Source organism: Heptranchias perlo, chromosome 5 (assembly GCF_035084215.1).
Source record: "Heptranchias perlo isolate sHepPer1 chromosome 5, sHepPer1.hap1, whole genome shotgun sequence".
In the NCBI taxonomy this organism is placed as follows: Eukaryota; Metazoa; Chordata; class Chondrichthyes; order Hexanchiformes; family Hexanchidae; genus Heptranchias; species Heptranchias perlo.
In genome coordinates, this window is record NC_090329.1 from 39454549 (window position 1) to 39468910 (window position 14362).

The window sequence follows — 14362 nt, forward strand, 5'->3', positions numbered from 1 at the left end:
AACATAGTGAGAGAGGAAGTATTAAGGGGATTAGCAACTTTAAAAGTAGATAAATCACCTGGGCCGATGAAATGTATCCTAGGCTGTTAAAAGAAGCAAGGGAGGAAATAGCGGAGACTCTGACCATCATTTTCCAATCCTCACTGGCTACAGGCGTGGTAAAGTTGTACCGTTGTTTAAAAAGAGAGCGAGGGATAAACCGAGTAATTATAGGCCAGTCAGTTTAACATCGGTGGTGGGCAAATTATTGGAATCAATTCTGAGGGACAGGATAAACTGTCATTTAGAAAGGCACGGAGTAATCAAGGACAGTCAGCATGGATTTGTTAAGGGAAGGTCGTGTCTGACTAACTTGATTGAATTCTTTGAGGAGGTAACAAGGAGGGTAGATGAGGGTAGTGCATTTGATGTAGTTTACGTGGATTTTAGCAAGGCTTTTGACAAGGTCCCACATGGGAGACTGGTCAAAAAGGTACAAGCCCGTGGGATCCAAGGGAAAGTGGCAAGTTGGATCCAAAATTGGCTTAGTGGCAGGAAGCAAAGGGTAATGGTCGACGGGTGTTTTTGTGACTGGAAGGATGTTTCCAGTGCAGTTCTGCAGGGCTCGGTACTAGGTCCATTGCTTTTTGTGGTATAAATGATTTAGACTTAAATGTAGGGGGCATGATTGAGAAGTTTGCAGATGATACAAAAATTGGCCCTGTGGTTGATAGTGAGGAGGAAAGCTGTAGACTGCAGGAAGATAGCAATGGACTGGTCAGGTGGGCAGAAAAGTGGCAAATGGAATTCAATCCAGAGAAGTGTGAGGTAATGCATTTGGGGAGGGCAAACAAGGCAAGGGAATACACAATAATTGGGAGGATACTGAGAGGAGTAGAGGAAGTGAGGGACCTTGGGGTGCATGTCCCCAGATCTCTGAAGGTAGCAGGACAGGTAGATAAGGTGGTTAAGAAGGCATACGGGATACTTTCCTTTATTAGTGAAGGCATAGAATATAAGAGCAGGGAGGTTATGCTGGAACTGTATAAAACACTAGTTAGCCACAGCTTGAGTACAGCGTACAGTTTTGGTCACCACATTACAGGAAATATGTGATTGTACCAGAGCAGGTACAGAGGAGATTTATGAGGATGTTGCCAGGACTGGAGAATTTTAGATATGAGGAAAGATTGGATAGGCTGGGGTTGTTTTCCATGGAACAGAGGAGCCTTAGTGGTGATTTAATTGAGGTGTATAAAATTATGAGGGGCCTAGATAGAGTGGATAGGAAGGACCTCTTTCTCTTAGCAGAGAGGTCAATAACCAGGGGGCATAGATTTAAAGTGATTGGTAGAAGGATTAGAGGAGAGCTGAGGAAATATTTTTTCACCCAGAGGATGGTGGGGGTCTGGAACTCACCGCCTGGAAGGATGGTAGAGGCAGAAACCCTCAACTCATTTTAAAAGTACTTGGATGTGCACCTGAAGTGCTGTAACCTACATGGCTACAGACCATTTGCTGGAAAGTGGGATTAGGCTGGGTGGCTCATTTTTGGCCTGCGCAGACACGATGGGCTGAATGGCCTTGTTGACCGGAGGTCACCGGTTATGGTTATTGGCTTAGTACAAAGAGGAGAAGAGTCAATTCTCTCTTAATTCTCAATTTGCTTTATTAACGTTGTTAGATCATGTACATATAGCTTATATGTCTGGTTAGATATAGGCATGCAGTTTACAGCAGGTTATACAGTTTACAGCAGGTTATACAGTTTTATACCCAAACTAGGATTTAAACGCACACCCACTAGGTTTCTCTGACACTCCCTGAGTGGTCACAGAATAGAAAGGATATTATATTACCCGGAAAGGAGAGCTGACGCTGGCCAGGCGTTCCGTTCTCTCTCTCTTGACGTCGTCTCCACGTCCCTGACGTAGGGTCTTCCACTTCCGCGATGGTTGGTCTCCGGAGTCTCGCACTGGCACCAAGCCTGCAATTCTTCATTCTTATTCCAAGTCTTATCTCTTCGAGCTGTGTTGTCTTTCTCCTGTTGGTTTAGGTTTGCTCGAGTGGTCGGTGTCATCCCCTGATTGGCTCTGTTCCAAGGGGTTAGGTAGCATTACCTCCTTACTCCTTTTCTAAATAAGGACTGGTGTCTCATCACATCCCTTTTGTCTCTTAGAAGCGTAGCTAATTCAAACCGGTTCCAACCAGCCCAGACCAGTGACTGAACTTCAGGTTACTTCAGTTCAAAAGTTACTTTTGCCTGAGTGTTAGCATGTAGGAATAAACTCAGTAGTTTTTGCAGCCCCTGGCCAACAGCCTCCTTCTGTGCTGTAAATTTTCTATGATTCTATTCTAACAGGCGTGAGATGCTGAATGGCCAACTCTTGTTCCTATGTAATCCGCCTGAGTTTTTTCAAACTTTTATTGTGGGTTCTGCGCCATACAGATCAGGCAGGTCCCAGGTTCAGTCTGTCCTGGGTTGACTGATCTCAGTCAGGGTAGCAGTGGGAGTGCTGCAATTGGCCTTGTTGCCCCTGAGCTATGCAGCAAAAAAAACAACCAAGGTTCCTACTCCTGGTTGGTATTCACTGATCGTTATTGGAAACTTCACTTGGGTGAACATCGGTCGGTGAGGATGCACTGGTTTTAGCTGCAATGCCACCCACGTTTGAATATCCTGTCTACATTCAATGCCTTGGATCATACATGTGGGTTGGTCATTTGGTCAAAGTGACAGAGGGCTACAGGCACCTGCCCAGCATGAGTCTGTGCTTCCAGGAGTGTAGAAGAGAAATAAAAATGGGTGAAAAAATTAAAATAGATTGATTACTGGCTGTGGTTACATTGCAGTTCAGGCGGAACATGATCATTGCAAGACCACCTGTTCCAGGTTTGCCAAACATTTTTATGCAAACTATGTCCCTTTAATGATACCCAGTCTTTTTGATTTCCACCTCCACAAGTTTTACTAACACTAATTATATGTGTAACCCTTTATTTGGTATACGTGAGGTCAATATTGCAATGGGATCTTTCGTTTCTATTGTATTTATTTTCATATTTACACGAGAGGTGTTTGTTCATGAAATTGGTTTAAAGACGCAGGAATATTTTACCTATAAACAGGTTAATGCATTGCAATCGGTTGAAAATTTAAACCTATATCGTCGATATTTTACATGCCGCTCATACATCTGGAACTACAGAAATTGGTTAGATTTTATTTCAGAAACTTATCAACTAAACATGCAATACACCTGGCCTGTAAGCTGCTCTTAAACTCTTTTATTCACTGCCAAGAGAAAATAAGTGAGAAGCAGGAAAGCTAAATAAATTATTTCTTTGACTTTTTATTGGCCTGTATGTTAAAGAGGCAGTAGTTGGAGGGAAGCTGTTAGTTGGTAAGGGCAATAGTTGGGGAATGGCAGTAGTTGGTAGGGGCAATAGTTGGTGGATGGCAATAGTTGGTGGGGTAATAGTTGGAGGGAGAGCAGTAGTTGGGCAGGGGCAATACTTGGTGATGGCAATAGTTGGTAGGGGCAATAGTCAGGGATGGCAGTAGTTGGTAGAGGCAATAGTTGGTGGATGGCAGTAGTTGGCAGGGGTAATAGTTGAGGGAGAGCAGTAGTTGGGGCAATAGTTGGAGGGGAGGCAATAGTTGGGGAAGGCAGTAGTTGGCAGTGGCAATAGTTGGGGGATGGTAGTAGTTGGCAGGGGCAATAGTTGGGGGATGGTAGTAATTGGCAGGGGAATAGTTGGGGGATGGTAGTATTTGGCGGGGAATAGTTGTAGAGGGCAGTAGTCAGCAGGGGCAATAGTTAGGGTTGGCAATAGTTGGGGAGGGCAGTAGTTGGCAGGGGAAATAGTTGAGGGAGGGCAGTAGTGGTTTGATAAAATGAAATATCTGATAGGAATTGTAGCTGTACAGAAAATTTACAAGACTATTATCCTCATCGATTCAGTATCCATGCTGTAGTGTCTTTAGTTTCCTTCTTTATGCCTGTATCTTAAATACTTTGTGATCCTGTCATTTTAAATGCGAGAGATGGGTTTACAGAGTACCGCTCGAGATGTTAAAGCCCATAGCATGTTGGGAACATAGGAACAGGAGTAGGTTATTCAGCCCCTCGAGCTTGCTCCACCATTCAATTAGATCATGGCTGATCTGTATCTTAACTCCATCTACCTGCCTTGGTTCCGTAACTCTTAATACCCTTGCCTAATAAAAATCCATCAATCTCAGTTTTTACATTTTTAATTGACCCAGCCTCAACAGCTTTTCGTGGGATAGTGTTCCAGATTTCCACCATACTTTGTGTGGATGAAGTGCTTCCTGACATTACCCCTGACTGGCCTAGCTCTAATTTTAAAGCTATGCCCCCTTGTTCTGGACTCTCCCACCAAAGGAAATAGTTTCTCCCTATCTACCCTATCAGCTCCTTTTAATCATCTTGAACACCTCAATTAGATCACCCCTTAATCTTCTATACTGAAATAAATCCACATCATGAAATAAATAGAAGCTTAGTCTAGGCAGCCTGTGCTCATAATTTAACCCTTTTAGTCCCAGTATCATTCTGGTGAATCTGCGCTGCACCCCCCTGCCAGGTCAATATGTCTTTCTTAAGGTGTGGTGCCCAGAACTGGACGCAGTATTCTAAATAGGGATCTGACCAGAGCTTTATATAACTATAACATAAGTTACACCCCTTTGTATTCCAGCCCTCTTGAGATAAAGGCCAACATTCCATTAGCCTTTTAAATTATTTTTTGTACCTGTCCACTAGCTTTTAATGATTTCCGTACTTGGACCCCAAAATCTCTCTGCTCCTCCACAGTTCCTAGCTTCTCGCCATTTAAAAAATATTCTGATCTATCTTTCTTAGGTCCAAAGTAGATGATCTCACACTTCCCCACTTTGAACTCCATCTGCCACAGTTTTGCCCACTCACTTAATCTATCAATGTTCCTTTGCAACTTTCTGCTCCCATCTACACTATTTACTGTGCCACCTAACTTAGCGTCATCAGCAAACTTAGATAAATGGCTCTCTATTCCTTCGTTCAAGTCATTTATAAATATAGTGAAAAGCTGAGGCCATAGTACAGTTCCCTGGGGGACACCACTAGTCACATCCTGCCAATTTGAGTACATACACAATATCCCTACTCTCTGTCTCCTACCTCCTAACCAATTCCCTGCCCATGTCAATAGGTTGCCTCCAATTCCATGCATTCTCATTTTTGCTAACAGTCTTGTCTGGAACCTTTTCGAATGCCTTCTGAAAGTCCATATAAATAACATCCACAGACACTTCCTTATCTACCACGTTAGTTACCTCCTTAAAAAATTCAACTCGGTTTGTTAGACATGACTTACCCTTTACAAATCTATGCTGGCTCTCTGATCAGTTCATGCTCAGTCACTCTGTCCCTAATAATAGACCCTAGTAACTTCCACACCACAGACGTTGGACTAATAAGCCTCATTAATAGTTAAATTTCCCTACTATCATGAGGACTAATCTCAAAACATAGTGGGCATGCACTCTCACTCTGCAGAATATATACATACTTTACTGTATTTCACTGTATAATAAGCTAGATATTTCTGCTGATAGTAACAGGTGTGAACACTTTTCCACCAGATGCTAACGTTAAAATTGCCAAATTTATGACTTTCCACCACTTTCTAGCCCTGTAAAAAGGGGTTTTTCCTGAGTCTGGCAGGAGGGGCCAGTCTTACTTGCCCCACACCCCCAATATTTCTCTGTATGGTAATGTTACTGGTGACAGAGGTGGTCAGACAGAAGCTGCTGTTATTCTTGGAGCAGTAGCCATTTTCTGCTCCCTGGGTGTTTCTCATCTTAAATGGTTGGAGTCATGTTTTGGGCAAGAAGTGGTTGCTTTCTCAGCCAACACTGCCAATACCCAAAGCCAACTTGCACCTCTGCCGAGTGTTTTAATCTCTTTTTGGTCCTCAAGAAGTGGCCAAACATAGGAGAAAACAGTTTATGAAGAAGCAAGCTGGCTACGAGAGACTAGTATTACTGAACGGATTTTTAGGTCCTCGATTCAGATGTAAAGCTGAACCCAGGATACAGCATTGGTCAGGGCTTCAAAGCAAAGTTTTAGGTGGGTCCAGGCCAACTTGGACTCTGGTCAGCATTCAAAACATCTAGTGTACCAAACATGTGTCTCCTTTAGAGCTATCGCTATGAAAATCCAACATCTGTTTACTGCACCAAACAGTATCAGCCCCAACTCCTTTCAGAGTGCCCTTTATGGCAGTGTACATACATATCTTGCTTGCGATCGATTTTCAGCAAATTTGCAATTTTCACAGTTTGAACAACTTCTTTGAAACATTGCAAACTTGATGAAAATTGCAACTTTGACAATCCATAAGGGGGAAATGCAGGAAAAAGCAATCTTTGGAAAACTGTACACTTAATTCCTAATGATTAGCCATGTACCATTGTACTGGACTTTTCAACAGTACATGCAATTAATTTTTCAGATCAGGGATGAAAAGGCTGTCGTTTCTGCCTGAAGAAGATTTTGGTTCACCCAATAAGATCCTCAGGATAGAAGAGCCAAAGAAAGGTAAATGTTTCTGAAAGGACTGGAGATATGGACCAGTGTTGAGAGACTATCTCTACTATTCCATCTAAAATGTTATTAGGGAATGGTAGAAGTCACAACTGTACCAACTTTGTGTAGTCCATGTGAACTAAAAATAGTTTTGGGGAAAATGAAAATGACTTTCACCAATAAGTAGTGTGACCTGTTTTGGTTTATGATGTAATTTGTTCTATTTCACTCTTTTCAAAAAAAAAATTCTATGGGCTTGAAATTACACTGCGATGTTATCATTGTCTCCCAGTCCTCCAATGCTTCAGATTTAAAATCCTCATCCTCATGTTGAAATCGATTCATAACTTCATCCTTCCCTATCACTGTAACCTCCTCCTGCCCTAAAACCATCTCCCAAATTCTCCATTCTGCTGGCACTGCCCTTTTGTGCAACTCCTCTCTCTTTGCCCCACGATTGGCAGCTGTATGTTCCACATTTTATTATGCTCTTCGCAATGATGTATAATGGGAGGTTTTGTTTTGTTGGAACCCTCCATTATACTCCTTTTTTTGCCCTGTATAAAGGCCATCCTGACAATAGCAGATCTGAGGAAATAATCCAGACAGACTTTTAACACCACTTGCCTTAGGAACAAGGGAGAATGACTCAGCCATGTTGCGATGAGGAGCCTTGCTGAGGTACTTGAGGTGGTAGCCCAGGTGAGGGGGTGAGTGATTCCTCACTGGCATTCTAACCACTTGTCACCAGGCTTATTGCACCAATCTTTTCCTGTTCAGAAACTTTCTATTTATATTAAGAAATTATTCAGGAATGCCACAAATAGTGGATGGAATGTGATTTAATTGATTTATGAGGTTAAAGAGCACCAACTGAGATCCATTAAATAATTTCCCATTGGTGAGCTATCTTAATTGGCTGAAGTAAGCACCACTGAAATTAAATTACTTGCTGTGAAGGAGATAAATCATTTGATTGGGAGAAAGAATATTGTAATAGATTGCATTCACAATGGCTGCTACATTGCTGTGCTGCAAGAAGCCCAGCTTAGTGAGAGGGAGAGATTCCAGTCTGATGTGGTGAAGGGGCTGGGTTAAAATAGGGGTAGAAGATTTAGGAATGAGGCAAAGGTAGTAACAGCAAAGGAGGGGTCTCCTATGTGGGAATCCAATATAGTCATATTCAGCCAGGAATTCTTAATGTTTAAAATACTTAAAATGCAATTTGTTTCAGTGAGTAGATGAGTGTTACTTGTTCTTGGATGCCCATATAAGGGACAAAAGTAGTTTTGTGAAAAGCATTCATGATGATTGTTGCCTGATGGACTGAGCAGCACAGCCCATGGTATACAGACTCATAGGTTATGCGTGTTTGTGCACAGAAGCCTGTCTGGTTTTAGACCAATTTGAGAAAAAGCATAAATCCTTGGGAAATGTGCCCCATTAAACAGAAATACCTCGACACTGAAAGTAACTTCTAGGCTCCCTGAACTTGACAGCCGGACTGCTCCGTTCTGGTGGCACCGGTGCTGGAACTCTGGTGAGGCGGACGTTGCACTCCCCAACTGGTGAATTTCCAGGGTCGGATTAACTCGCAGGCTCCTGGAGGTATTCACGCCTGTGCTTGAGGGAGAGAGGAAGGGGTGGGGGGCAGGAAATGTCTTCTGCTGCAGGAGACAGATGCTTGCAGCAGCTTAAAGGGGCAAGCAGCCTTGGAGATTTTTTTTAAAAATTCCAGACACTGAGCAAGTGGCAAAATCTACTTATGTGAAACTGCTGTTCCATAGTGTCGATATTGATCAATGCTGTTGCCTTGGTTCATTAAAATTTTTGTGCCATCCCACCTCCCCTAACAACGTTGGACACCCATTGAACGCTGGTGTTTCTAGTGTCCAGCGTTGCCACGGTGATAATGATGCTAAATGTGGCATATGACTTTACTCTATCGGTACTGCCTTGACGAAATGCACCTGGCTATATTTGGACGAGCACTTCCATTGTGTCCAGCCAGACTGACACTGGAAAATTAAATGCACACAAAAATGGTAGGGGATCCAAAGTAATGGATCTCCAGCCCATTTTCTGCTGCTGCCCGCCCCAGTACCACAGGAAAGGCATAGGAACATCCTGCCCGAGGTTTTTCACCAAGAAGAAACGCAGTTGTAACCTAGTGCTTCATGTACGTCATCTGACTCTGGGATCAAATACCTCTGGTGTTTCTATTAGTAAACATAAAACTAGGGGGCATTTTTTTGTCTTTAGTAAAGACAGGGTAAATTCGATCCTGCCCTCCCAGTGGGGAGCTGTACTCGCATGGAGTGTGGTTGTAGAATTGGGGCTACTTTAGAGCTAAAAAAGGGAATTAAAGAAAAAAGGGGATAAAATAAATTTGAAAAATGAAAGAGACTAGATCAAGCGGCTATTTTTTTGATTGCATGGTTTTTTTTTCCCCGAGAGTTTTGTATTTAGCCTTGAAAAATGATCAACCTCTTCATTTACTATTTGTAAAAATTACTTTGAAACATATGGTCAGAAAAATTTACCAGAAACTGTCAGAAAGCTGGGCCCAGATTATGTTTATATGTTATTTTTAAGGAACATCTTTGATTGTACTTTGGAGGTTGTACATATGTACAGGATGGTTTGTTCAGTATTACACCACAGATAAGGGGTGAGCGTCCAAATAATAAAAGTCTGCATGGATTTGTTAAAGGAAAATCGTGTTTGACTAACTTGATTGAGTTCTTTGATGAAGTAACGGAGAGGGTTGATGAGGGTAGTGCTGTTGATGTATATATGAATTTTCAAAAGGCTTTGATAAAGTACCACATAATAGATTTCTTAGCAAAATTAAAGCCCATGGAATTAAAGGGACAGTGGCAGCATAGATACAAAATTGGCTAAGGGACAGAAAGCAGAGAGTAGTGGTGAACGGTTGTTTTTCAGACTGGAGGTAAGTATTCAGTGGTGTTCCCCAGGGGTCAGTATTAGGACCACTGCTCTTTTTGATATATATTAATGACTTGGATTTGGGTATAGAGGGTATAATTTCAAAGTTTGCAGATGACACTAAACTCGGAAATGTAGTAAACAATGTAGAAGATAGTAACAGACTTCAGGAGGACATGGACAGACTGGTGAAATGGGCAGACACATGGCAGATGAAATTTAACGCAGAGTGAAGTGATGCATTTTGGTAGGAAGAATGAGAAGAGGCAATCTAAACTAAATGGTACAATTTTAAAAGGGGTGCAAGAACAAAGAGATCTGGGGGTGCACATACACAAATCTTTGAAGGACAAGTTGAGAAGGCTGTTAAAAAAGCATATGGGATCCTGGGCTTTATTAACAGAGGCATCGAGTACAAAAGCAAGGAAGTTATGCTAAATCTTTATAAAACACTGGTCAGGCCTCAGCTGAAATAGTGTGTTCAATTCTGGGCACCACACTTTAGGAAGGATGTCAAGGCCTTGGAGAGGGTGCAGACGAGATTTACTAGAATGGTACCAGAGATGAGGGACTTCTGTTATGTGGAGAGACTGGAGAAGCTGGGGTTTTTCTCCTTTGAACAGAGAAGGTTAAGGGGAGATTTGTTAGAGGTGTTCAAAACCTTGAACGGTTTTGACAGAGTAAATAAGGAGAAATTGTTTCCAGTGGCGGACGGGTCGGTAACCAGAGGACACAGATTTAAGGTGATCGGCAAAAGAGCCAGAGGTGACATGTGGAAACATTTTTTTACGCAGCGAGTTATAATGATCTGGAATGCACTGCCTGAAAGGGTGGTGGAAGCAGGTCCAATAGTAACTTCTGAAAGGGCTTTGGATAAATACTTGAAGGGAAAAAATGTACAGGGCTATGGGGAAAGAACAGGGGAATGGAACTAATTGGATAGTTCTGTCAAAGAGCCAGCACAGGTACGATGGGCCGAATGGCTTCTCCTGAGCTGTACCTACTATGATTATCCCAGAACTGCTTACCAACTTGCCACGTGAAGCAGTTCTAGACGTCAACAGACTAAAAGTTCACGTACCACGTGGAAGCTGAATCAAGCTCTCTTCATACTGCTATCTGTTGAATATTTGTAGTTGGCAGCACGATGGTAAGCAAAGAGCATTTGGCACTGGTGCAGTGTACTTTTGTCAATACATACTTGAACTCTGTTCACTAACACTATGTTAACAAGCGCAGCTATGTAGACTGGATCCAACACTGGCCCAGAAACCTGGACAGTGGAAAGTTCCAAACTATGTGACCTTCACTCAGTTGGAATGCTGATTTTCAGTTATTTAGTTGGTCAGATAAACAGTAGTTTCCTATTGATAGAGCTACAGTAGATGTTCCACATCAAAATCCCACGTGTGACATCAATGATCACGTGAGTTATTTGCTGCTTGCATCCTGCATAGATATCATAAAATCCCAATAATTTTAACAAGCCTGAGTCCCTTAGATTCCAAACGCTTCAAAAAAAATTATAGATAGTGTTGTATTGAACTATAGTGCTTTAGTTTCAGTGCCAGAGAAGAGATCACAAATGTCTGGAAGATCTATCTGTGTTTTACTTTATATTCAGACTCTTACTGTCTGTTTTCAGTTTTGCTTTATGTCAGGAAGGAATGTGAAGAGGTGTTTGATGCACTGATGTTGAAAACTCCTTCTCTGGCAGGCCTAATGGAGGCGGTAAGTAAAAGAAAACTGCTTCTGAACAACTTAATGTTCTGGCATCTAGTTACTTTCTCTTATTTCTTCTGATTATTCCATCTACACAGTAAATACAGGTCTCAGTGTGGATATTTTCCACTTCTGTACTTTGAAGGGATCCTTAGTGGCCCTTGGTTAGCAAATGATGCTGCAGTGCTTGCTGTGTGCACAGAAAAGATTTTAAAAATATATACATTTCATAAAAATAGGTCTTATTATAGATACTAAACAGAATCGAGCTTTCTTTGAGTTAGTGATCATCTTGCTATCTGCTGAAAGAAGGAAAACAATAATTTAAAGCTGTGAGAAGATTTTCATATATTTCACAAAGGACTAAAAAACATGACATCTTCAATTAAAAACAGAAAAGGCTGGGAAAGCATAACATCTGAAACAGAAAGCTAGGTTAATATTTCACGATTAGTGAAGTAACAGGAGAAATGTGAGGTGGGATCCTTGAAAGGAGAGGATAGTGAGTTACTGGAGGATTAGTGGAAATTGGTGTGAATACTTAACTAGTACTTTGCATCAGTGTTTACAAAAAAAGAAGGGTATCAGCAAATAGCATTCAGAACTTCGAAATGTTTCGGGGCAATACTGTGGGAAGTTGATTGGGTAAAGTAGATGGACCAATAGTCTACATCCAACAGAAATTGTTCTATGATTTCTACTTCTGACGCTTACAAAGTGTTTAAATGATGTCTGCTGCACACATCACATACAGATATAAATGAGAGTTGTTTGCTATTGAGGCAGTGTGGGGGGGGTGGTGATGGTGGGAGGGGCAGGGGGGTGGTGATGGTGGGAGGGGCAGGGGGGCGGCGACGGGGGATGCCAAGCCACTCACCCAAGTGACCGTTCTTTGTGTCAGCCGAGACGGTGAGTATTAGCTGGCTTGTTGAGAGCCAGGCCCAATTTTTATACACTCACACACTTCCCAACAGGAGTTACTGGATAATAATTAAGAGTAGGAACCCTGGCTGATTTTTTTTTTTACTCTCCCTAGCTCAGCGTTGACAAAGCCAATTGTGACGCACTTACTCCCATCCTGGCTGAGTTCAGGTTCTTCATCTACTTCTGAACTAGCCACATGGGAGGGGGCATCAAGGCTTAATTTATAATATAGTAATTGCCATTAGCCACCTCTAGTGATAGAACATCAGTGTTATGTAAATTTTTCTTCATATAATCAATATATTCAAACTTACGAAGATTAAATTACTCTCATGCTAAATATTTATCTGTATATATATATTAATGACCTAGACTTGGGTATAGAGGGCATAATTTCAAAGTTTGCAGATGACTTGGAAATGTAGTAAACAGCAAGGAGATAGTAACAGACTTCAGGAGGACATAGACCGACTGGTAAAAGGGCCAGCTTGACTGTTCGGTCTGTCATTCTAGATTTCAGAAAAATATGAAGTACCCCTTGAGAAAATTGCAAAAATCTACAAGAAATGCAAGAAAGGGTGAGTAAACACTACTTTGTAGTTGGCGTAGGTTGTTTGGGGAAAATCATTCTGCAATAAGGTTAATTAACTAAACAAATATAATTGTGCCATTCCTCCGATACAGCTTCCATCCTCACTCCATTAAGTCAGAAAGCTGCAAACTTGAGAGCACCTAATACAAGGTGGTCTAGTCCTTCATTCATACATCTGGCTCGACCATGTTAAAGGCTACCATTCCTCCATCTCATAGGAACACAAGAACAGGAGTAGGTCATTTAGCCCCTCGAGCCTGTTCCGACATTCAATGAGATCATGGCTGATCTGTGACCTAACTTCTTATACCCACCTTAGCCTCATATCCCTTAATACCTTTGGTTAACAAAAATCTATCAATCTCAGATTTAAAGTTAACAATTGAGCTAGTATCAACTGCCTTTAGAGGAAGAAAGTTCCGAACTTCTCCCACCCTTTGCGTGTAGAAGTGTTTCCTAACTTCATTCCTGGAAGTTCTAATTTTTAGGCTTTGTCCCCTAGTCCTAGACTCCCCAATCAGCTGAAATAGTTTCTCTCTATCTACTCTATCAGTTCCTGTTACTATCTTGAAAACTATGATAAAATCACCCCTCAATCTTCTAAATTCCAGGGAATACAACCCTAGTTTGTGTAATCTCTTGTAATTTAACCCTTGGAGTCCAGGTATCATTCTTGTAAATCTATGCTGCACTCCCTCCAAGGCCAATATATCCTTCCTAAGGTGCAGTGCCCAGAACTGAGCACAGTACTCCAGGTATGGTCTAACCAGGGCTTTGTATAGCATAACTTCTACCCTCTTGTATTCTAGTCCTCTAGATATAACGGCTAGCATTCCATTAGACTTTTTAATTATTTTCTGTCCCTGTCCAAGACATTTTAATGATCTATGTACACGGACCTCTAAGTCTCTTTGGACCTCCACTGTTTTGAGCTTTTCATCATTTAGAAAGTATTCTGAGCTATCCTTTTTAGGTCCAAAGTGGATGACCTCACACTTGCCTACATTGAAATCCATTTGCCATAGTTTTTCTCATTCATTTCATCTGTTAATATCTCTCTCTAATTTTATGCTTCCATCTACACTGCTTATTATGCTGCCTTTCTTTGTGTCGTTGGCAAACTTGGATATGTGGCTTTCTATCCCATCATCTAAGTCGTTAATAAATACAGTGAATAGTTGAGGCCCCAACACAGATCCCTATGGGACACCACTAGTCACATCCTGCCAATTTGAGTACCTGTCCGTTATCCCTACTATCTGTCTCCTGCCACTCAGCCAATTTCCTAACCAGGTCAATTCCATGAGCTTCGACTTTAGCTAACAGTCTCTTATGAGGGACTTTATCGAATGCCTTCTGGAAGTCCATATAAACAACATCCATAGGCATTTCCCTGTCCACTACTTTAGTCACCTCTTCAAAAAATTCAATCAGGTTCGTCAAGCACGACCTACCTGTTACAAATCCATGGTGGCTCTCTCTGATCAGCTGAAAATTTTCAAGGTGATCAGTCACTCTATCCTTAATTATAAACTCTAGTAATTTCCCGACAACAGATGTCAGACTAACTGGTCTATAATTCCTTGGTTTCCCTCTCTCA

General features: G+C 41.7%; 1 protein-coding gene across 1 annotated transcript in view; it reads left to right on the forward strand.

Annotated features, from left to right (window-relative positions):
- The window catches only part of grhl1 (grainyhead-like transcription factor 1), a 104290-nt gene that overhangs the window by 84202 nt on the left and 5726 nt on the right, over positions 1–14362 (forward strand). The window contains exons 14-16 of the mRNA XM_067984261.1: positions 6502–6587; positions 11170–11255; positions 12684–12748. Of these exons, the coding sequence (XP_067840362.1) occupies positions 6502–6587; positions 11170–11255; positions 12684–12748 (237 nt within the window). The remainder of the gene's footprint in view (positions 1–6501; positions 6588–11169; positions 11256–12683; positions 12749–14362) is intronic.